Consider the following 26,042-nt stretch of genomic DNA (forward strand, 5'->3'; position numbering starts at 1 on the left):
CTTTACTTCGTTCTTCCATCTGCTGCCAAAGCTTTGGCAGTCTTCACGATGTACCTGTGTTAATTTTAGATAACAATGGTATGTTCTATGCTTAGCACAATTACTTCAATGTTCCTTTAGCAGCCTAATGACAATTTCAATTTAGTTTTCCAATAGCAATCACATTAACCATTAATCACATTGACTAAAAAACTAGATAGAACATGAAACAAAATGCAAAAGACAATCCAAGACAAGAGGACACGAGATTTGGCGGATTGCAAGGAAAAATCCGAATGTGGGGAAACCTTTTGATCAAATCTTCTTATTATTGTTAGTTTTTGTAACATCAAATGTGTTCTAGCCACGAAATTTGGTGGAGAGGTTAGAATACATGTATTCTCCAAGACCCAGAAATCGCTCCTAGAAATTCCACCTAGAGACGACCTAATTAAAATAATTAATCAGTTTTTTAATGTTTCCTAAGTCTAAACTTAGGAAATATGATTAATTAAACGGTATTAATTAAGTCATGGTGAGAATATTCTAGAAAAAGACATGGATCGAGCCCTAGTTAATCTTAGCCATCGATTATGTTTTAATCTCGGTTGTTGATATCTCAACAAGAGATTATAAGAAGAAACTCGATGGGAGTTGGAGAATACACTTGAGACACCAGTAGTTCGATTTCACTGGCAGATCGAACTCCAGAGTAGCAGCGTTGAGTTGCCGGAGAGAGAGCTAGTGAGCTCGAAGCAGTGAGAGAGGGGCAGGGATAGTAAGGCCGGAGGAATATTTTCCTGTTCTAGTAAGTGCATTGCAGAGAGGCAGTGAGTGCCACAAAGAGGCAGTGTAGAGCCATGTAGAGGCAGCACAGTGCTTCAGAGGGGATTTCATATTTTGCTGGGGAGAAGCAGTGATTCAGTGCCAAAAGCCGAAGAGAGAGTCCAGAGGCCAGAAGGGTCCATCTTCTAGACAACAACTGATCAGATAGCGAGAGGGAAGCAGTTCTGAGTTGTGGGGCGCAGTATTGCGTAGTCTAGCACAGATAGAAGCTGGAGAGCTCAGTAGCAGAAGGGAAGAGGAATTTCAAAACTCCACGTAGGCAGAGGTTCGAAACCCTCAAAGGCAGCGCAGTTCCTTTGAATAGCAAGGTCAATTTTTTAGGAAAGGTTTACTTCTTTGAGAGAGTTGACAGAGAATAAATTTTCCAAATCAAAGAGTACCAGAGGCAGAGAGAGCAGTAGTATTTTCCTTGCAGAGCATATCTTCAACTGGGACGCAATTATTTTACAGCAATTTGCTTGTGCAAAATAGAGTCAGGAGGAAGGAAGAGAACACACTGAGGGAATTCTTTTCTCAAGGAACTTCTAGTCCAGAAGTTTGATTTTTCCCAGCTAAGCAATAGTAGTTATGAGCAGATTTTTCCACTCCAGTAGGGAGTGCGTAGAGCCAATCAGCAGTTGCGCAGAGGAGAAGAGAAGTAGTTCGACTTTTTGCGGACATGGAATCAATAGGGCTAAGAGATCAAGATCAGTTGGATGAAGCCTCCAACTATGTGATCTGGAAGGCAAGAATTTCTTGTCTTTTCAATGAATACGATCTCAAAACCTACATCGATATCGTGGTAGTTGTACCTGCAGATGCAAATCCGCTGAAGGCCTACAAAAAGGAGATGGTGAAAGCAAAGAGGTTGATTCTCTATGGGGTTCGAGATCCCGTGGTGTCTCACATAGCAGGCAAAGATATTGTCCAACAGATGTGGGAATCTCTTGCTACGCTATATGAGGGATCTTCTGAGCAACGGAAGATGTATCTTGAGGAGAAGCTAAGATGTCCTAGGATGCATAAAGGGGAGTGCATAGACCCCTTCCTCACTGGGCTTCAAGATGTCCGAGACTAGTTGTCTGCAGTAGGGTCAGCGCCCCAGCCTACAGAATTGGTGCAGTTAACTCTAAATAGTGTTTCCGAAGACTGGCACGTCTTCATCCAGAGTATTCTGGGCAGAGACAAGTTGCTAGAATGGGATCTAATGTCGGTTGATCTGCAACAAGAGGAGATGAGGCAAGATTTGGTGAAGAGCACCATCAGTGGCAGTAGCTGCAGCAGTGGGACAAAGCAAGTGAAGGTAGAGGAAATTGTGGCCCTCACATCAAAGGGGCAGCAGGAGAAACGTAAGAGGAAAAAGGACCTTTCCAAGGTCAAATGCTTTGGATGTAGTGAGCTTGGCCGCTACAGCACTCAATGTCATCTTAGAAAGAAGGACAAAGAGAAGTAGGATCAGCAGGCTGCATTTGCGGAGATCAACAAGTTGTCCTCCAAATTGGAGGAAGAGTTTTCCATGATCACCAATATGCCTCCAAGAGTGAGGTGGGGAGTGAGGTGGGGTGATTTGGTTTTGTAGCCTAGAGAACTACAGGATGGGTAGGATTCTTGAGCAGATCCACCTCATGAATCAATACCTTGCTACGAGAGCCCATAGTATGCAGTAGCAGGATGGATCAGTGGCAGATGGTGCAATCAAATGCCAGAGTGACAGATGCAGTGGCTAGTAGCGGTCAAATACTGGGCAATGCAGTGCAGATTTGGCGGCAGTGCAATTGGCACAGAGCAGAGTCACCAGCAGCGCAGAGACTTCAATGACAACGCAGATACTAGCAGCAGTCGGAGACTCGGGTGACAAACACATCATATTGACACAGTTGATTCAGTAGTTTGGATGCTTTTCAGCTTTTCGGTGGCAGTTGTTGCACTTGCAGCGGCAATAGATGGAAAGGGAGTTGCAGTGCAGATGCACTGTTGGCAGTAGTTTAGCAAGACCAGTGGCAACACATATGCAGTGCATATTAGAGTTGTGCAGTAGTTGGTGGGTAACAGTAGCCAAACATCAGCAGTGTGATAGAAGCTGGTGCAGAGACAGGGTGTTGCTTCAGTGGGTTGTAGCGCTAGAACTAATTCCTCGCTAAGAAGGAGTGTTAGCTTTTGTAGTATCAAATGTGTTCTAGCCACGAAACTTGGTGGAGAGGCTAGCACACATGTATATTTCAAAACCTAGAAATCGTTTTTGAAAATCCTAACTAGAGACGACTTAATTAAAATAATTAATTAATTTTTTAATGTTTCCTAAGTCTAATCTTAGGAAATATGATTAATTAAGTCATGGTGAGAGTCTTCTAGAAAAAGACATGGATCGAGTTCTAGTTAATCTTAGCCATTGATTATGTTTTAATCTTGGTCATTGGTGTCTCAACAAGAGATTATAAGAAGAAAGTCGATGGGGGTTGGAGAATACACTTGAGACACCAGCAATTCGATTTCACTGGAAAATCGAACTCCAGTGTAGCAGTGCTGAGTCGCAGGAGAGAGAGCTAGAGAACTCGAAGCAGTGAGAGAGGGGCAGGGATAGTAAGGCCAGAGGAAGATTTTCATGTTCGAGTGAGTACATTGCAGAGAGGCAATGAGTGCCACAAAGAGGTAGCGCAGTGCTTCAAAGGGGATTTAGTATACTATTAGGGAGAAATAGTGATTCAGTGCCAGAAGCCTAAGACAGTCTGGATGCTAGAAGGGTCCATCTTCCAGACAACAATTGATTAGATAGCGAGAGGAAATAGTTCCGAGTTGTGCGACGCAGTACTGCATAGGTTGACACAAGGACTACGCAGAGGCAACAGAGAGAAGCTCAACTTGAGCTAAGGTTAGTGTCGGATCGCCAATGGGAATAAGATTTTTCTCACCAGATGTATTGTTAGTCATTACTTTGTATGGATTGCTAGATTTGAGCATCCATAGTATTGTACTCAAATTTACTACTGCATAATATTGAAACCCTCAGCTGCTACATCAATTTTCCCGAGTTGGGTTTTTCTGAGGACTTAATCCAAATATTATTCTGTATTTGTGTGTGCATCTATTCTTCTAGCGTTTTTCTTTTTATTTCTTCTACAGTATTTATTTTGTGAAGGTTGTAGTGTATTAGTTTCAATATTTACCGTAGAACTCAGTAAATAATTTGTTCAATTTATTTAACAAAGAGAAGAAACTTAATCAGTTATTGCAATAGGATTCTGGGTTTCAGAATTTTCACAATTATTATATCGAATGTTCAACAGAGATAGAGAGAGAGTACAAAATTTGTTGATTTGTGTAGCTTGGGAGGTACTCCAAGCCCTAGGGTTCAAGGTTTGGAGGGTAAAGCACCACAAGGGCAACTTGTCGACTTGGAACCCAAGTGTGGGGTTTTGGCAACCATCGAGATTTGGGACAAAACGATGATGGATTTATGACATGTGATGGATGAGGGTGCTAGTGCTCGACAATACGATTCCAACGCATCGAGAATCATCCGAATCTGAGTTGTCGTTAGAGAGATATGAATTTTTGAAGTTGACAAATTAATTTGGTTGTCAAGTAGGCGGACTTGATAAGTGTGTGTCACTTCAAGTAAGATGTTGAGCCATTGTATATGTATAAATACAAGGCATATTGAGGTCATTTAAGGCATCCAAGAAGTGCAACATAAAGGCAACATTGGCGAGCTAAAGAACTTGGATAAGGGAGCAGATTAGCTTATGTTTCGCTGTAGGAGAAGAGGACAGAACATCGTGGATTTAAGGTTGGTTTGGGTGCTTCTTTGACTGCGTGGAGGGTTGTTATATACCTCAAGAAGGCCAAGTATGGAAAAGGAATAAACGCAAGTGAAAGGAGGGTTTGTTGGGAAGCAACAAAGGCAAGGGTTCTCTGTTTTGGGGATGGTTGTAGATGACAGCTGAACTGTGGTAGGCCACAGGCCTAACCACCTTAGAACAAGGGCAGCGTAAGGAGATTTTGGGGCAAACTTGTGCCCAGAACAGTAGCATGAATGAGGGGAATTATTCCTTGGTAGGGTGGCAGGCCACAAGAAAATAAGGGTTGTTGGGTGCTTGGTTAGGGTTGTTGCAGTGTGCCCATGATGCCCTAACCAGCCACTAATATGACAACAGTGTAACAGACTTGAAAATCACATTGTGCCTTGTGTTGGGTCATGGTTTTGACCAGTGTTTGGATCAGATTATAGAGCAGCCTGTTGGAGCCATTTATATGACATTCCGAGGTGAGGAAAAGTCATATTAGATGCAGATTCGGCAATGATGACATTGGGTGTCATAGAGATGGTTGGAGGGCAGCATGTTGGCTACCCAAAGTAGCCCTAGACGAGTTATCATGAAGGATGAAGAGCAATTGAAGGTTGGGTGAAGGATGGAGTTGAAGTGCAACACTTTGATGGACAAAAGTTGTTGCTAGCTTGACAGATTGGAGCTCGGGAATTAGGCCTACCCAGAGAGTAGTTGATGAGCCCGTGTTCAATACTAGTCAAACTTGGTCTGCTCCTGAAATTTTCAGCCCTACAATTTAGTCCAGAAACACGTCCTTGCCACACGTGTGAGAGGGAGAAGTTGTCCAATAGTTGTATGTACTACGAACCAACGAGAGGAGAGAGAAGAATGTGTGAGTGATGATGATGCCAAATGAGATGAGAAGTCACTTGTATTTATACAAGTCGTTGAGGGTGAATTGTCATGATCATTAGGCTTTATGACCCTACATGATGATGTGGCCAACCTAAACAATTTGTACATATGTGGGCATAAATTCAAAATCACACTTCTGCTTGTCCAAATTAGATGTTCTCCATATCAATTTTGGTCTTCTTAAAAAGAGGACTTTAATGCAATCATCATCTCCATCAAATGAGTTGTCCCAAGGTGGAATTTGGCCCTAGTTGCCAATTTTAATACTCCCTCTCAACTAGGGAGAATTCCACTTGCCAATTCATCCATTGATCATCATGCCATCCTATCGTCATGAACCATCTCTGCATCTCATGTCATCTTTGCTTTGTTGAACACTGATATGAATAGTGAAGAAGAATTGATCAAGAGAGTCACAAGACCTTGCCACTCTCCATTGACAAAAGTCAGTGTTGATCCCAGATCAAGTAGTTGTAGGACACCATGCATCCTAGACATAGGGAGTACAACGGTACACAATGCGTCCATCAGTAGTGCTATGGTCCCTATCCACTTTTCCTAACTCATTGGCTAGATGAGAGGTACTTCCCATGAGTCCTGGACTACATGGGTAGAAAGTATGTTGGGGCATCAACAGGAGAAGGTCAACCACTCATCCTACTCATATGCCATAGGAGAAGGTGAACCACCCATCCTATGCATATGTCAATCGTAGGGGAAGGTAAACCACTCACCCTACACACATGTCATCATGGGGTATCACAAGGGAAGGTGAACCACTCACCCTATAAGCAATGCACCAATAGGGGAAGGTGAACCACTGACCCTCTACACCACGCAGCAATAGGAAAAGGTGAACCACTCACCCTATGGTTGCTCATAGCTCCAAGAAGTACCCCAAGCCCCTAGAAGCTCCCAGAGCTCTATGTCCAACTCAAGTTGGACCCTCATGGGAGGGTCTTTCCACGACTCCAAGTCTCTCTCAGAAGGCTAAGAATTTGACCTTCCCTAAGGGCTTCGTGAGGATGTCTATGACTTGCTCATTAGTCCTGATGTGTTGGAGCCTTGTTGCCCCTGTTGTATCATATCCCGAATAAAGTGGTACCTGATATCAATATGCTTGGAGCGGTCATGGAACACATGATTCTCTTAAAGCTGAATCCCTCTCTGGTTATTGTAGTATATCACAGTGATATCCAACGCATGCTAAAATAGCTCACTAAAGGGATTCCTCAACCAAACAACTTCACAATAGGCCATACTAGCAGCAATGTATTCAGCCTCGGTAGTGCTTAGAGCAATCGATTTTTGCTTCCTGCTCATCCAAGAAATTGAAGCAGACCCTAATGAAAATAAATATCCAGACGTGCTCTTACGATCTACTACACTTCTAGCCCAGTCAGCATCAACATATCCATGTAACCTCAAATTCTCGCAGTGTATCTCAGTCCATAGTTGATTGTGCCACGAAGATATCTCAAGAGATTCTTAGCAGCAATCCAATGTATGTGATGACGCTCGACCATAAATTGACTCAATGTATTCACAGCAAAGCATATATCTGGTCGAGAGTTTACCAAGAACATTAGGGCCCCCACAAGTTGTCGATACTCGGAAGGGTTTGCCAATTCGGGGCCAGCAACACTTCCACATATTTTCTTGGAGTTGAGTTCCATTGAGGTAGACATAGACTTGCAATCCACCATCCTGCATCTCTCAAGCAATTTCACAATGTATTTTCCTTGAGAAAGGAAAATCTCACCTGGCTTTTGCGAAACCTCCAGACCTAGGAAGTAGAGCATCAAACTTAGGTCCTTCATCTCGAACTCGGAAGCCAACTCCCTCTTGCATTGATAAATGAGAGGGTCTACACCTGTCAAAAAGAGATCATCTACATAAAGGACCAAAATGAGAGGCATGTTCCAACCTTGACGTATAGGTTAGGATCAACGTTGCTCCTTGTAAATCCTAGCTTCATAAGATAGTTATCATTCCTCTCATACCAAGCCCAAGGGGCTTGCTTCAACCCATAGAGTGCTTTCTTCAACCTGCATCTGTGTGTCTTTCGATCATCTACTTCAAACTCGGAGGTTGTTCCAAGTAGACTTCCTCCTTAAGCGAGCCATGAAAGAACGCAGTCTTAATGTCCATTTGATGTCGGCTCCATCCTTGAGAGGCAGCGAGAGCAATAATCGATCGGCTAGTGGTATATCAAGCAATCGGTGCAAATATCTCATCATAGTCCACTCCTTCCTTTTGGGAGAGGCTTCGAGCAACGAACTTGACCTTATATTTTTCAGCACTCCCATCAGCTCCATCTTTCATTTTGTATAGCCATTTTTAGGTGACTACAAACTTGTCCTTCGGTCTAGGCACCACATCCCAAACATCATTTTCCTTGATAGATTCATATTCCTCATTCATCACATCCTTCTAGACTTGGTGCTTTACAGCTTCTTCAAATGTACATGGCTCAGATTGAACAATAGTACTCATAGCAACTAAGTACGATTGATACCAGTTCGGCTTCTTGCTTTCACGGAATGTCCTTCTTGGGGAAATATGTCTTTCAACATCTTCGAGAGTATCTTTGAGCCATAAAGGTCCTTTTCTTGAGGTAGAGGGATCACCATGAGGTGGGCCAATGGGATCCATCGGGCCTTCAACATCGGGCATAGGTTCATCTGTCGGAGGTTCATCCTGTTTTTCCGCAACAACATGATTATATTTCCTTGGTATGGGGAGATCTTTGGCTTTCCCAAGGGCAGTGTCTTCATCAAAGGTGACATCATGGCTTACTCCCACATCTCTATGACCAGGTACATAAATTCTATATGTCTTTGAATTTTCACTGTAGCCCACAAATATACCTTTCTTCCCAGATGCTTCCAACTTGTTTCTTTTCTCTTTAGGCACATGAAAATACATGGGACAACCAAATATTCTAAAATGAGAAGCATCAAGTTTCTTACCAGAGAAGACTTCTTTGGGTATCTTGAAATCCAATGCTTGATGCGGGCTCCTATTTTGAACATACACAATAGTGTTGGCAGCTTCCCCCCATAAGAACTTCGGTAGACCTTGATCATGGAGCATGGTCCAGCTAGATTCCATAATTGTCGATTCTTCCTTTCAGCAACTCCATTTTGCTCAGGAGTGTATGGAATGGTTGTCTCCCTCTTAATGTCAGCCTCTCTACAAAAGTCTTTGAATTCATTTGATTTATATTCGGTTCCATTGTCGGTTCTTAATATTTTGATCTTCTTCCCTGTTTGATTTTCCATCAAGGCTTTGAAAGAACGAAACTATTTGAACACTTCATCCTTCTTCTTCAAGAAATAGATTCATGTTTTGCAAGAGAAGTCATCCACAAAAATTGCATAGCATAAGTATCCTCCCAATGATGTTACAGGCAACATACCAGATAGATCAGAATGGACCCATTAAAGAATATCTATTGTTTGGATTTCACTTGAAGGGAATGGACCCCTTGTAGGTTTCCCAACTGCACAACCTTGACAAACTCCTTCATGATTCATGTTGAACTTGAGCATACCTGTGACCATCTTCCTTACCCTAGGTAAGGCTTTGTAATGAAGGTGAGCAAATCTTCGATGCCATAATTTAGATTGAAGAGAAGTATCGCAAGTTAAGGCTCCCAAAGGACTTCCTCCAACTTTACCTCCAACCCTAAAACCAAGTGTAAATGCATCTTTAGGGTTTTATCATCAAATATGTACCTTTCCATCAATGAATGCTACCTTGAAGCCTTTATCTTCCATTGCAGAAATAGACACTAAAGTCTTCTTCAAATTGGGCACATATAATACTTCTTGTAGATGAATAGTTTGACCTTGATTTAAGTGAAGAGTGACAATACCTATCCCTTTCACGGGGTAGGTGGCATTGTCTCCAAGTACGATTTCCAAATTAGTCTTCTTTCAACCAAATTTGAGAGGGCCTCCTTTTACCTAGTGAAGTGCCTTGAGGCTCCACTATCAATCAACCAATGATCCAAAGCATCCGAAGGAGAGGTAGTAGATAAAGCGGAAATAAGATAAAATTCCTTTTTTTTACAATGTTACTTTCTTCATTCCTGGAATTTCTCGTCCTTTTGGGAGGTCGACCATTTCCATATCGAGCAGCGGGAGCATTCCTCTTTCCTTTATTGTTGAACTTGTTGTTCCTTTGATTTATATTGCCTTTGTAGTAGTTGTTGTTGTTGTCGTCATCCTTTGGAGTATCCTTCTTGTGAGGACACTCTCATCATAATGGCCAAAGTTGTTGCAATTGCAGCACCTTCCTTTTCTTCCTTCTTTGAATCCCTACTTGAATTCTTGGCCTTGTCTTCTTGGACCAACATTATTCTTCTTCTTAGCATGAGTGGAGAAGGCAGTGGGCTCATGTCCATTTGAGAGCTTGTCTCTCTCCATCATCATTGTCTCTTCTTGAGTGCATCTAGCCAATAATTCATCGAAACTAGGAATCCTGTCATTGTTGAGAAAGGTTGTGTTAAACTGAAACACATCCCATGATCTTGGAAAACCTCTAAGTGCAACGAGAGTGAACTCCCTATCAGCAATAAATTCTACAATAGATAGAAGGTCATTCTTGATTTGTGTGATTCTCATGGAGTAGGATTGGATAGACTCCCCTTTATCCATCTTGATGTCCTTCAAATTGTTTTTGACAAAGAGGATTTGATTTGCATTGTTTACTATGAACATTCCAACCAACTTATGATGCATCGCCTTAGATGTTTCCAAATCAGAAATATAGGCAACCAAATGTTTTTGTATCGAGTCTATCATAATTTTCTTAACTTTGACCTCACCTTTTTTGTATTTAGTCTTTGCAGCAATAGGTGCATTTGAAGGAGGCTCCACCATTCTTCGCTTCACATAGTCAATGGCATCATGTTCTTCCAAAGTCAAGTCCAAAGTCATCTTCCATGCATGATAGTCAGATTTGTCCTTGAGCTTATCCTCAGATTTGCAGTAAAATGTAGTAGCCATTAGTCCAATAGTCTTGTCCAATAGATCTCCCTTAGTGATTGCTTTCTCTCTCTCTTGCTTGGGCTTCGTCTTCACCTATGCTCCGATACCATGTTAATTTTAGATAACAATGGCATGTTCTATGCTTAGCACAACTACTTCAATGTTCCTTATCAGCCCAATGACAATTTCAATTTAGTTTTCTAATAGCAATCACATTAACCATTAATCACATTGACATTAAAAGTAGATAGAACATGAAACAAAATGCAGAAGACAAGCCAAGACAAGAGGACACCAGATTTGGCAGATTCCAGAGAAAAACCCCAATGTGGGGAAAACCCTTTGATCAAATCTTTTTATTATTATATCAAAAGTTCAATAGGGAGAGAGAGTACAAAATTGACTTGCCAAATCAAAGTGAAAACAACCTTGACAATTCTGCAGTCAAACTTCAACCTAACTAGAAAGTCAACAGTGGTCAAATCAATAGCAAGATGTCTCCTTTGAAGCTTAGTCAAACTCAGTCCAACTCGGCCTGAATAGGTGGTCCAAATCAGCCCAAAAACAGTCACAAAGTCAACAGTCAAACTCGGTCAAACTTTTGTCTCGAAATTTGTGGTCAAAGTTGCAGTCAACCCTGAATTCAGCGCTGGTCAAACTGCCCAGATCTTCTCTATTTTTGTGCCCAAAAATGTGGCCTAAAGAATAAAAAATAACCCTCCAAAAATCGCAATCAAAACAACTCAAAGAGTCCTTGGTCAACATCGATCAAACTTGGTTTGCTCCTGAAATTTTCAGCCCTACAATTTAGTCTAGAAACTCATCCTTTTTGCCACACATGCGAGAGAGAGAAGTTGTCCAATAGCCATACAAACCAATGAGAGAAGGAGGGAGAAGAATGTGTGAGTGATGATGATGCCAAATGAGGTGAGAAGTCACTTGTATTTATACAAGTCGTTAAGGGGGAAGATTCATGTCCATTGGGCTTCATGAGCCGACATGATGATGTGGTCGACCTGAACAATTTGCACATGTGTGGGCATAAATTCAAAATCACACTTCTGCTTGTCCAAATTAGATGTTCTTATATCAATTTTGGTCCTCTCGAAAAGAGGAATTTAATGCAATCATCATCTCCATCAAATGAGTTGTCCCAAGGTGGAATTTGGCCATAGTTTCCAATTTTAACAACCTGCAATCCTCACTAGGAGGTCATGGAAGAATGATTATAACCCAGCAACGAGAAACAAAGACAAGAGGCTAGCTAATAATAAAACAACAACAGTACTAGGAGAGATATAAGATACTTATATTTTAAGGATTGAGGGGAAATTGTTAGCTCCCTTTTTATCCTTGCCATCTCGCAAGAATCATCCATTTGCAAAACTCTTCATCCCTTTTATCATCAATATGTTGTTTTCCTTTCTTTACAAAGGTTTCTTCATGCAACAAAATCACTAGTCTAAGTTCAGTTCTGGGGTTTTCTCCACAAACACTCAACCTTCTAATCTGTTAGGGTTTACAAACCCTAGAATTTTCATTTACACCCTTTCTTCTCTAACAACAAACAAGGTCAAGCAATGATACCCTCAGACCTTAATATTAGCATATTTCTGCAATCCCCAACATCTTCAAAAACTTATCAATATTTTTGGTAAGTATGTTCAATAATGCCAACATGGCCTTATCAAAGGCCTCAATTCCAAGTATATATATCAGAGACCTTTAACATTTCTCTCTTTTGCAAATGCAACATAGTTCCTTTCTATCAAGCCACATGACTTTTGTTAAGAGAAGGGCCACTTCATGGAAGCCCTAAGCAATCATTGTTGGAACATCAAGTGCTTCAAAGAGGCTTGCATTTTTGATGGAAGACAACCATTGTTGTAATGTGTAAATGAAGAACAACTGTCATTACCATTCTTATAGCACAGATCATATCTATGTACTCTAAGGTCATATCTTGAGATCGCATGTCAAAGCACTATACCACATGTTGATCACTGGAGTGCCACCTAATGATTATATGAAGACTACATGCCCATGGACGATCCAGAGGAAACTTGTACCATCAGATATCATCAGTCAACAGAGTTTTTTTAACTCTACTTCTATTTTCTCATCATCTTTCTTGTACCCAGATTCCACACCCTGCGGGGAATTGTAATAAGTGATACTAGTAATGATGAGTTTTGAGTATGTAACAAGCATAGGATTTTGGACTCGATCAACAAATGAGTACACCTTGAAGTGTTTTTCTTATCTGGTTAATTATCATTTCTTTTTCAGAGGCGGATAATTTTCTAGGTTTTTTCACTCACTTTTACCCCAAAGCCAGGGTGACAGTTTGAAGGTTGAGCCCCTAACACATCTTAGTGTCTAGAGTCAATGTATATTACCATACTAGATCACACAAAAAAATTTGTGGAATTTGGTTAAGTCCAGGTAATCATTTTTTAATTTTTTAGATTTCCCACAGGTCAAAAATTGCAAATAAAATTGTACTTGTAATGTAATGAGTGATGTCTACAGAAGCTATATGGAAATTCGAATTTGTGAAGTTAATGCACATTTGGGAAAATTTGGGAGAATATTTGGTGGAGATTTTTGTGGGAAATTGCCCCCACATGGATTACCACCCATATACACTTGTCATTCCATCATAAAATTCAAATTTGGCACATAAGGGAAGAAGAAAATGATGTCCACTTGCCAAAATTCGTTTTTTACACTTGGCATTGGAGCTCCATTCAACAAATTCGAATTTCTCTTTGGGATTGTCACTTCATGCCACTTGTTTAATCACTTCTACATTGGGATGGACTCCAATGCCATTTGTCATTGTCATTCTTCATTGGGATTTGCTGCCAACTCTTTATATAATAGAGCCATGGGCTCTCATATTGTATCATGTAATACGAGCAATTGTGCTTGAGGAGACTCTGCGGAATTGTATTCACTACTCGCAATATAATACAACAGTCATTGGGGTAAAGCGTGATGGTGTTCTTCTCCTTGCATGTGTGGTAAATTCTTGACTTGTTGTTATGCTTCTATTTATTTTCTCGTGTCATTATTTCTTTCATGCTTGTTTCAAGTTATGTTAGCATGCAACTATCTCATATTAGCATAAGAATTAATTATTTGTTTTAGGAAAAGAAATATTCTAGTGGATAATAGATGTATCTTTAGGAATTCTTTCCACCGCACTTATTTAATTTCATGTCGATTTAATGATTTGTGTTGAAGTTTTGTAGATAAATCATCATTTGGTCAAGGTTTTCAAGCATGAAGGGAAATTCTCAGAGGAATCAATCATTCTTGAAAAATATTCAAAAAGAACCCGCAGGTTTTGAATTCCAAAGTCTCATCTATATCGTATTTGTGTCTTGAAGGGATTCTTTCAAGCAATGTTGCACAAAGCGGGGACGTTTTTTGGAAGCGGGGACGTGGAAGCATCATTTTCCAAAAGTCTAGGAAGCGAAGCTTCTGTGGAACCATCTGCTATATATATATATATATATATTATATTTTTTTGCATTTATACTCAAAACAAACATCCCAAATACCTCTATTCAAAACAGGTTGCTCACCATGGAAGAAAAACAAGTGCAATTAATCAACACCATGGAAACAAATCATGCCAAGGAAATAAGCATTATTAAGGCTAATCAAGTCACTTTTCAAAGTAGGTTGGATGAAATGGAAAGATTACAGGTACAAAAATTCCAACTTAGGCTAAATGATGAATGGGAAAAGAACAAAGAAATAAATCATAAACTTCCTGATCCATTGAAGCAATCTTCATCTCATTATGAAGAGGTCATTTACTCCATTAAAAAATGGCTAATTGATGGAGACTTGGATAGCAAGGAAACTGAGGAGAATCAGGTTTATACTTATGAGATTGATCCATCACCCATGTCAGAGCATAAGCAGAATGGACAATGGAAAGTAAAAAAAGTCTTGGATACTTCAAATTTTCTATCAGATCATCTTCAAAACCGGGCAGAAAGGTCTACTTTGATCATCTCAACATCAACATCACAATCTATTAAGAAGAAAAGAAAAAAGCGGAAAGGATTTGGTAAATCTGATGGCCATGTACAACACAGTTTTGGGATTGATCAAAGTCCTCAAATATTCGGAATTGGACAGGGCACATCAGAAAAACAGCCCATGGATCTGCCTAAAAGTAAGTTGGTTCTCAACATGAACTTCATTAAGGACATCTGATGTTATGGGGCATCTTTCTGTATCATATTTCTAACCTTATCCCTCGTCATTTTATTTCATGAATAAATTGTCATTTATGCTTTTAGAAAGTTTCCAATGCTTCATTTATGTACTTGATGATATTTTTGAATGGACACCGCTGATATATGTCTTTTGTCGATGGATGCAGATTCCAAGTTCTTGCACACTATCACTTCATATCTAGCATGCATTCCCATATGGAGCCAAATGTTGACCACTCGAGTGGCACCTGATGACTATATGAAGACTCCATGCCCATGGATGATACAGAGGACACTTGTACCATTAGATATCATCAGTCAACAGAGTTTCATTAACTCTACTTCTATTTTCTCATCATCTTTCTTGTACCCAGATTCCATATCTTGCAGGGAATTGTAATAAGTGATACTAGTAATGATGAGTTTTGAGTATTTAACACGCCTAGGATGTTGGGACTCGATCAGCAAATGAGTACACCTTGGAATGTTTTTTTATCTGGTTAATTATTTTTTCTTTTTTAGAGACGGATAATTTTCTGGGTTTATTACTCACTTTTTACCCCAAAGCCGGGGTGATGGTTTGAAGGTTGAGCCCCTAACACCTTAGTGTTATTACCATACTAGATCACACAAAAAGATTCGTGGAATTTGGTTAGGTCTAGGTAGTCATTCTTTAACTTTTTAGATTTCCCACAGGTCAAAAATTGCAAATAAAATTGTACTTGTAATATGATAAGTGATATCTAGAGAAGTTGTAAGGGGTATGAGTAATGAAATTTACACCTCTCACCCTCAACTTTCTACTATGACACACTTTGATGGGTTAAAAATGTGTTTTAAACCCTCAAAACTCATTTTTTCTAAGTTTAGTGGGAAATCTGACAATTAATTAAGCCAGAAATTAAATAAATGAAAAAAAAAATATCCACACATGCTAAATGGTGTGGAAATGAGGTGGAAAATTATGGAATTAAAGTGAAGTCCCAAGGTGATGTGGACTCCTAAAATCAAGGAAAAGACGTGCTCAAATAAAATCGAATCTTTGGCATTAAATGAGAAAGCTGCTTACTTGGAAATTCGGATTTGTGAAGTTAATGCACATTTGGGAGGAGGATTTGGAGAATATTTGGTGGATATTTTTGTGGGAAATTGCCTCCACATGGATTACCACCCATATACACTTGTCATTCCATCATAAAATTCGAATTTGGCACATAAGGGAAGAAGAAAATGATGTCCACTTGCCAAAATTAGTTTTTTACACTTGGCATTGGAGCTCCATTCAACAAATTCGAATTTCTCTTTGGGATTGTCACTTCATGCCACTTGTTTAATCACTTCTACATTGGGATGGACTCCAATGCCATTTGTCATTGTCATTCTTCATTGGGATTTGTTGCCAACTCTTTATATAATAGAGCCATGGGCTCTCATATTGTATCATGTAATACGAGTGATTGTGCTTGAGGAGACTCTGCGAAATTGTATTCACTACTTGCAATATAATACAACAGTCATTGGGGTAAAGCGTGATGGTGTTCTTCTCCTTGCATGTGTGGTAAATTCTTGACTTGTTGTTATGCTTCTATTTATTTTCTCGTGTCATTATTACTTTCATGCTTGTTTCAAGTTATGTTAGCATGCAACTATCTCATATTAGCATAAGAATTAATTATTTGTTTTAGGAAAAGAAATATTCTAGTGGATAATAGATGTATCTCTAGGAATTCTTTCCACCGCACTTATTTAATTTCATGTCGATTTAATGATTTGTGTTGAAGTTTTGTAGATAAATCATCATTTGGTCAAGGTTTTCAAGCATGAAGGGAAATTTTCAGAGGAATCAATCATTCTTGAAAAATATTCAAAAAGAACCCGCAGGTTTTGAATTCCAAAGTCTCATCTATATCGTATTTGTGTCTTGAAGGGATTCTTTCAAGCAGTGTTGCACAAAGCGGGGACGTTTTTTGGAAGCAGGGACGTGGAAGCATCATTTTCCAAAAGTCTAGGAAGCGAAGCTTCTGTGGAACCGTTTTTTTGCATTTATACTCGAAACAAACATCCCAAATACCAAATTAGTTGTAGAAGACATGAAAACATGCATATTTTTGCAAAAATCAAGATAGATATGGCATCCATGATTCCAATGTAGTTACTAGTATGTACATCAACCATCTATATTCTAGCGATTACAAACATACATCAAATTTTTAAGCATATTATAAAACATAAAACATAGAGCATATTATGATTTATCTAGCAAGTGAGCAACTGTCAACATTTGTCATGTCCAAAATTCAAATAATAATGTTTACAAAATATGTCACTTGGTCACTGCCAAGACAAGAAAGGTTCAAAATTCAAATTCACAAGCCTACAAGTCTAATGAGTAATCTATGACAAAAATAGCAAATTGTGAATATATCTAGTATCTACTAATCTCTCCTCCTTCCACCACGAAGAGAACGTGGCGACGGGCCTCCACGTGGTGGCAGGCCTCCACGTGGTGGCAACGAAGAAGATGGTGCCTGTGGATGTTGTGGCAATGGCACTACCACTGATGAAGAAGAACCCCATGTTGTTGGTGTTGAACCATGGAACCTAGGAACCAAGGGACCAGATGGGAGTGGGGGTGGCATATCAACATGATCATCATCATTCTGGAATCGCTCAAAAAATTCATGCAAAAAAAACACTAGTTAACAAAGAAATTAAAAACATGAATTAGAGAAATGCTTTATAAGGAAAATTCATACCACAATGGACATACCTGGATAAGAGCATCCTCTAATTGCTCAAATCGCAACACTCCATCCTCCAAATTGGGCTCCTCTGGATTCTTGTCCGAAATCAATAGGTCTTTATTAGACTTTGCATCTCCTCTCCTTTCCTCTCTTCTCTTCTCCAACTCTCATACACTCAACGTGAGCAAATGAGGAATGAATGAGGGCTTTATTCCCTTCATTCCTCACCCTAACCTCACCCTAACCCAAGGTGGACCCACCCCCTTTATGCCAAGTCAGCTAAACAATGAAAACAAAAAACAAAAAAAATTCGCATTTCTTCCCTTCGCGTGGCACTTCTCCGGAATCGTACGAAATTGTACGGAAAGCATACGCTTCGCCCTCCGAAGTGCCACACTTCTTACGGCCGAAGCGTCATACGAAGCGCACTTTGGAGATTCGAAAGCGCACTTCGAAGGAAAGCTTCGAAAATTTCCAGGAAGCGTCCAAAACAGGCAGAACCACGCTTCCGAATTTTGGAGTCGCGCTTCCGGGGACGCTTCCTGTATGAATCTGTACGGGATGCGCTTTGGGCCTTAGAACCGGGGGGACGCTTCCTGCAACATTGCTTTCAAGTTTCTTAAAGCTTTTATTTCTTGTATCAAAATATCAAACTTGGAAAAAATTATTATTCACGTATTGTAATTCATTTATCAACATTTGGCTATTTCAAAGAGCTAAGTCATGGCTAGTCAAAGAGGAGAACTTGCTCATACTCTTTGGCCTAGCATATTATAGATTATTTTTCTAACATACTTTGTTGTCATCTTGGTCTAACATTTGAGTTATTTTTGTATCATTTAGAGCAAGATAGTTTCCATGCTTTGATTTGTAGGCTTATTCATCTTGAAAGCATTTATAATATCTTGTGCTAACAATTTAGTGTTTCACTTTTCAGGTTTATTTTGGCTTTCCATTTGAAAACATTTCACTTCATTTTAAGCAAAATACAATTTCATTTCTTAAAGAGCAAATACTTGGAAGGCACTGGTTGTTTATGTATTTGATGCTTACCTTATGATGGTTATTGCTCATATCAATTTTTTGCTTAAAAATCTTAAAGAAATAATCTATTTAACTCTAACAATTCTCCTAAAAACTCACATCCTTTTCAAATTAACTTTTCATTAAGGACCACCCCCCTTCGCTAACCTAGGAGATAGCTCAAACGGAGAGAGTTGGGATTAGTATGACAACCATTTCTCTGAGTTCCCTGCCACCAACCACACCTTGTGGGGTTGAAGGCTTTTCTCACTGACTTGTAGGTAGGTGTAGGCGGCAGGGTCAACACCACCCTCGGATTATGTATGTTCTCAAATGAGATTATGTTCTAACTACTAGTGAAATTATGTTCCTGAATATGGCCTTATTTCTGAGATTTATGAATTTATGTGATTCATGTCAAAGACAGCAAAACGTTCAAGTCATTGTCTTTGCTTTCTGCAATCAATGGAGTTGTTCTAATAGCACTCATCCTCCACATCATCATAAACCAACCCAAGTGTGAAAACAAACCACAAAAGCAAAGGTGCTCAACCAAGTCAAAGTGGATCAAACTAGTTGTTAAGAGTGATAAGATCAACTAATCACAAGAGAATCACTTAGGAGTGACAGTTCATGTCATCATAGTGTACCTCAAGTGTCAATAACCTTCAATCGAGCTTGATGCTCACACCATGTGGCTCAAATCAAGCCAACCCAAATCAAAATAAATATCAAAAGATTGGAACCATGTGCCGAAGTAGTCCACATAAAAAGCACTCTCCAAGAATGATGCCAACAGTGCCAAAATACAATCTATGCATGTATGAACCTCAAATCACTAAGGCACTTCTGTACAATTGCCATATTTCATCATGTGATGGCTCGATCATCTTAGAATGATGTGCCAAGTGAATAACATCACAATGCCTAGGTGAAGCATATGAACTTTGAAGTAAGAAGAGTTTCATCAATCATATACTGCAAAACTTATTCATGAAGAGCATGCATATCTAAAGAAACTTCTATCAAAGTTTTGACTTCTGGAAGGTTAGAATCATCATAAACACTTGTAAATTATGAGCAAGTATCACTTATAAGGCATCTCGACCATGTTTCCAAAGGTCTAAGGCCTCTGTGATCATATTTGGCCTTTGTGGACATATTTGGCCTCTATGGATATTCGGCCTATTGCAACCATATTCGGCCTCTATGGATATTCTGCCTCCTGCAACCATATTCGGCCTCCTACAACCGTATTTGTCCTTTGTGAATATTCGACGTCCTACAACAAGGCCTGAGGCCTTTCGGCCTAATTGAAATTGCTCTATGATTTTTCAGTCCTCGGACTAGGTTGGATACTGAGGCCTTCAAACAAACCCTCGACCTTCCTTCTTTTGGTTGAAATAGCCCTAACTCAGGCCTCAAATTTTGCCTTAGAACAGGCTTAACCAATTGCATACCTTAAATATATTCCAAAAACTCGGCCTTAGACACAATTCAAAGATTCAGTCTGATCATAGCTTGAGTGAGCCTTAACCTCGACCTCTGATCTCCTTTGAACCAATGCTTAACCACAACAAAATGATAAGAAACCAAAACTGCTATGAAACTCAGCCTTTGCTATAGATATTCAAATCTACTCTTTTTAAACCATAGCTCTGACACCATGTTGAATTTACCAGATTTCTTAGACAGCTAATTACTTCTAATAATTTCATCATTTAATTATCTTGCATCACATTCATTATTAAGTATTTACACATAGAAAATCTTCAACTGTAAAACAATTATGCCAGTAGGAACAAGAAGAGACAGCCAAACACAATAGCCACAAAATTACCTAGGAAAACCCCAAACCAGGGAAAAAAACCAACAACCTTTTCTTAGTGAAATTTGTCCATTCAACAAGAGATACAATCTCAACTTTCCAAAAACAAAGATAAACATACCAGAAACCAAACCCAGGTCAAACCCGGTCAAACAACTGTCAAAAGCCTCAGAAATTCGGTCTTCTTGTGCCTCAAAATTTTTGGCCTTCTCAGATTTCATCCTTACTTTATCTTCCTCAAATTTTGTCCTTCCTTCACCCTCAAATTCATCCTATTAGCTTCAGAGGACACACCTTTTTTTTGAGTGATTCAAATTGTCTTTTTAGAGGAGGTTGAATGGCCCTTTATATAGTGATCAAAAGGGGCCTGAATGGACACGTTCTTAGGAAGGGCCAATTTGAACAAATGGAGGATCCTATGGGACACTAGCTATAGGGCCATGTACCACCAAGTCATTGAGAATTTCAATTCACCTTTATATCACATACTCTTCGACACAGACTCACCATGTATGTCAAACAGATCCAAGGCAACATTGCAAGATATAGATGATTGGTTCACACCAACAAATTCAACGTATATCAGGGTATTCAGAGCTTGCAAGCCTCTTCACCAACTTCCTCTGTTTGTTACAGATAAAGTAATATTGGAGGAAGTTGCATACTAGTTAACAACAAGACTTACATGCATGCTAGCTTGTGCATGCTAGCTTGTGCAAAAAAGTTTCAGAGAAGTAGAGGTAGAAGCCAATGGTTTGCAACACTTTAAGTTTAGCGAATTGAGTTTTCACAAATATGATTCTAGGGGCATCACTGCAAATCATTGTAAGCAGATAAAGTAAAAATGGTTGTACACACTAAGCATAGATGAGGAAGAAAAAGTCAAGAACTTTTACAATGTTACGAAAGTTGTAAATTCAGAAAAGGGGATTGGCAGTTCTCAGCCCACAAATGTTGCCAAACCTACAAACAGGAAGTCCTCCAAAGGAAAAGATACCCAGGAGAAGAAAGTTGTCCAGAAATGAGAAAGGGAGAAAGAGGCAACAAACAAAGATAGACAGAAAAAGTTGAAAGTTGAAAAACAAGCCAAGAAACAAGAAGAGGATAGGCTGAGACAGGAGGAAGAAAAACAGAAGCAAGAAGAAAAAAAAGTAAAAACAGGAAGAAGAAGAAAAGAGAAGGCAAGAGGAAGTAGCATGAAGAAGAAAGACTTGCAAAAGAATTGGCCGACAAGCACATACAAGAAGAAATTAGACAACAGAAGCAAACTTAGAAAGAAGCGCAAGTCATATTGCCCCCTATTGATATTGTGCCTTCTACACCACTCAGAGGACGACATCTACAACTTGGAGTGATGGGCACTTCAGTAGAAGAAGAAAATCAAGTGCTTGATATTTCTAACTTTAGATTTGACTGTGGTTCGAATAGAATTGTTCAGGAAAGGCGAGATTTCTTAGCCTGAGAACAGACCAAACTGATCCCCATGACCAGTGAAAGAGATCTAGTGACAGATACCATGAACAATCCCATGGCAATAGCTTCCGTGGGGTTTGCATTCTTCGCTACAATGGAGAAGAACATTGAGCACCTGTTGAACAAGGTTAAAGAACTGGAAAGGTATATGGTTCATTCCCAACAGGAGAATGAAAGGATTCAGAAAGAGAACCAAACTTTATCAGCTTTGAGTTGCCATGAAGGTGACTTCCAAGCAACAACACTGGAAGAGAATAGAGTACTGGAAGATATCGTGAAGTGGCTATATAAAGAGATAATCATGCTTCAAAAGATAGCCTCCTCTCTCATGGCCATCCAAAAGGAACTCAAAGAAAAAGGCACACTGTTATAGGAAGCTTCAACCGCCGTGGGTATAACGTATGAATGGGACACAAAGTACCCTGATGCCCTAACTGATCTACCAAGGAGAGATATGATGGCCAAGTTAAGGGCTAAAGCAAAAATCAAGTTAATCATTCAAGCCCATGAAAAGCTTGGGAATGATGTAGCCAAGATACTAAGCAATTATTGACAATGTCATAACATGGTAACATTTCTTGTCAGGTCTAACCAAATAGTCTCCATCAGAGCACGTGCGGAAGTAAGCCCACAGCAAGCCATCCAGTGAGAAAACTAAGAAATGATAGATGCTTAGAAGGATCTCAAGACCACTAGATAAGCTATTGTGGAATACGTGGTAGAACCAACAGAGTTGCATACAATGCTCTCCATGATTTTCCACTGAGTTGAAGCATACATGAAAGCAATAGTGCATAATACTTTCGAATGTGAAGTCGTCTATGAAAGCCTGATATCAAGCAAAGTCTTATTTGTGGCAGCAAATTACAAAGCATGGCACAAATACATATCTCAAGAATTGCAAGTTCAAACCGTACCATTGGCAATTTTGGAATTAGTGCCATAAGTGATGCTTATTTTATTATTTTGAATTTTCATGTAAATTTTGTAAATAAAATAAAATTAGAATTAAAAGTGAAATAGAAATTAGAATATGGAGAAAAATGAAAAGTCATGTGGAAGATAAAAAGACACGAGGGAAGTTGAAAAGTCATAGGAGGTTAAGAGTCACCCCACTTTGTATAAATATACCCTCATGGCTAGTTAGAAAGGACTTTTAGTTTAATAGTATGTGATTGCTATTAATGTGTTGAAGTTTGATGAACTGTTTCGTTGATTGGAAACCCATATGTTACTTGAGATTGCTTGTTGATTTACATACGCTTTCATACTAGTTATTAATTGTGAATTACTTTACGATTGGTAACTAGAATTACTCTTTATTCATGTATCTTAATTGAAGTTTGCTAACAATCTTTCTTTTAGATTCATGTATGTTTACTTAAGTTGTTGTTATATTCCTTGTGTCTTCTGCTTAGAGCATTTCATAAAGTGTTCTAACTTGCATTCTACTAGAAGTCTAATTGCGATTTCCTTTTTCTTGCTCACTCCGTCCAAAACCAAATTCTCAACCAAACATTTTGGCAGTCGAGCCCACGAACTGTATGGGACTCCTATCCCAAACGGTGTAAGGTTTAGTGGGACTTTATACCAGGGAGATCCCCTAACCGTTGGCGGCGCATTTTGTCCCATCAACATCAAGATAGGAGAAAAATTTTCTCCTATGGGGTTACCCACATTTTATCGATAACAATACCAACTAAAGGAGGTCCAACATCTTGAGTATAATGATGAGAAGAGGGAGCAATCATGGAGGCCTGAGTTACTCCTTTCCTTATCCTACTTTTTCCACCCCTCTGGTGTGCCTCTTACGCTAATGATTTATCTTTCTTCCTTGCATAGCTTATGTGACCCTTTATGCTTTTCCAATACCCCTTAAGGATGGAAGTTTATCGCTCATTGGGATTGGGAAATTCATAAGTTCCTTTATTTAGATAGGACATGAAATACTTAGAAACTGAGTGATGGCTAATAGGAGGGTAGAGTTCATGCTAGGCTTTTCCCCACATGCTTATTACAGGTCCTAGCCATATTTTACATTTTTCATTTTCTTTCATTTGTGGCATCTTATGCTTTTATCTTTCTTTCAGCGCATCAACCTCTTAGGGCAAATTTCTAGGCCATGACTCAGAGATGAGGATATAGATATTAGAATGTCAGTCCCAATGACCAATGACAATCAACCCAAAGAATGGAGGTAGATATAAAGGAAACATGGAAGATGGCAAGTTTGGATTACCTTGGGCATGCTATATCAATTAGTGCCTCCTATTAGTGCCCCTCCTAATAGTGGAAGAAAAGGACCTCAAGGGAGGTCACACTAGACTAGGAGCAAAAGGTAACCTCCCACGTTTAGTATGGGAAGAAGGGTACAATCAAGAATGGTTAATCATCCAACTTGGCCTATGATTCATATTAATATGCCCAAAACATTAAATGAAAGCAAGTGATTACAAAAATGGTCAATGTACCATTTGATAGATGACCCACCTTCCTTCAGGAAGTATGCTAGATGGGAGAGCGCTGACTAGAGGATAGGTGGAGAGCTCTAAAGTAAAGTTATCTATGGATCATCATAGGGCCGCTGGCTTGCTGGCTGACCAATAGGGAGAAAAAATTTCTCCTAGGGGTTACCCACTTTTGGTGGGTAACAATACAAAATACAAATCCATTGATGCTGATTATAGAGTCTAACCTGGAAAAGAGATCGAGTAAAGCATGTAACAGAGGCATCCAGCCAAGAGAATTGACCTCGAGATCTCATGCATAAATCTCAACGTACTCAACCTCTCAAACTATCCCATCAAGCTATGTTTTGGAAACAAACTTATTTAAAGAAATCTATAAATAATTATAATTTTGTTAAACCAAAGAGATGGATTTCTTTTATTCAAAGAATTGTAGGATATTGAACTGCTCACATATACCAAGTATGGATAACCTAAAGAACATGTGGAACTTTGATAGACATGAGGAGCCCAAGTGGTAGACATATAGAATATGCAAGGAACAATAAATTTCGCATAAGCTATTCTAATATATCATATTTTCCTGGACTACAAGGCCATCAGGACTATTTTGTATTTGGTTGAACTGCAACAGCACATTTCTCCTGCATTTTTGTTTCTTCAAGATATTTTACGAAGCTTATTGGAAGAAATCCTTAGGCAAACCAATGTGTTATGTGGATTTTCCTTCTAAAACCATTCAAATGGTTTCAAATTTTAATATAGGCCAGATTAACTTACTTTTTGAATGTTTCTTTCGATGCCTTTTGCTGACGTTTGTTCGAACTTCATTCCGCGAAGCTGCCTTAACAAACAATTTACAATTTCCCAATTCTGATCCACAAAGCTCCAATGCTTTTGAGAGGAATCCACTGTCTTCAAATTCAATAAAAGCAACACTGAATAGACCATTTGCAACATGGCACATCAAGGATTAGTATACTTGTTTGATCTACTAGAGTCTAGAACTATCATGATGATGAAACCCAAAGTCTAAAACACAAGAAACACCCACCCCATCAAGCATCCAGATGGGATGTCCTTGGGAAGATGAACAACTTTGATACCTCCACAATTCCCAAAATGCTTCATCAAGCTTTTCCGAACCTAAATTGCATTTGGATATGGTAAGGAGATTGGATGAAAGTAAAATGACATTTTGATCACAAACAAGTACAGCATTTCACAAGCTTACAACTTCTTCCTCTTGACTCTTTTCAAATCCCCTCACAAGAACTGTGCAGTTCTGTGCATCCTTATTCCTGTTAATTGCATTATATAACTTAGATTAGAAATCAATATTTACCATAGGCTTTTGCAAATATTTAATAATATTCAGGACAATGCCACTGTAATTAAGCTGTACGATTGAAGATTACCTAATTTCCTTAGCAAAATCTAGTTTAACATTGCGACCACCTAAGATTTCACCATTCTTATCCATGGCCTGAAAACAAAATATGCAGACAGACAATCATGTAAGTATAAGGAAATAAACACTAGCACTAATTGAAGTAAATACTATGTTATGACATACAGTCACCAGCACCACTAGAGGTAACATTGCAAATCTAATAAATGACAACATTATTACTGCAAATGAAGCTCCAATGCCACTATTTAAATTTAGAGATGACATAGGTCATCCATGAAAACAGTCACTCAACAAATGACATAGGTCATCCCTGAAAACAGTCCCTCAACAAATGACACAGATCATATATACCACACTGATAAAAGACAACA

General features: G+C 39.2%; 1 protein-coding gene across 1 annotated transcript in view; it reads right to left on the reverse strand.

Moving 5' to 3' along the window:
- The window catches only part of LOC149138256 (nucleolin 2-like), a 67,652-nt gene extending 41,883 nt beyond the window's left edge, over window positions 1-25,769 (reverse strand). The window contains exons 1-4 of the mRNA XM_089449726.1: window positions 25,676-25,769; window positions 25,492-25,558; window positions 25,312-25,403; window positions 25,038-25,195 (exon numbers count right to left, since the gene is read on the reverse strand). Coding sequence (XP_089305852.1) covers window positions 25,038-25,195; window positions 25,312-25,403; window positions 25,492-25,558; window positions 25,676-25,740 — 382 coding nt within the window. The 5' untranslated portion in view covers window positions 25,741-25,769. The remainder of the gene's footprint in view (window positions 1-25,037; window positions 25,196-25,311; window positions 25,404-25,491; window positions 25,559-25,675) is intronic.
- Window positions 25,770-26,042: the final 273 nt, after the last annotated feature.

Source organism: Pinus tabuliformis, chromosome X (genome assembly GCF_031772625.1).
Source record: "Pinus tabuliformis cultivar Carrire ecotype Pingquan chromosome X, CPIR1, whole genome shotgun sequence".
Lineage (NCBI taxonomy): Eukaryota > Viridiplantae > Streptophyta > Pinopsida > Pinales > Pinaceae > Pinus > Pinus tabuliformis.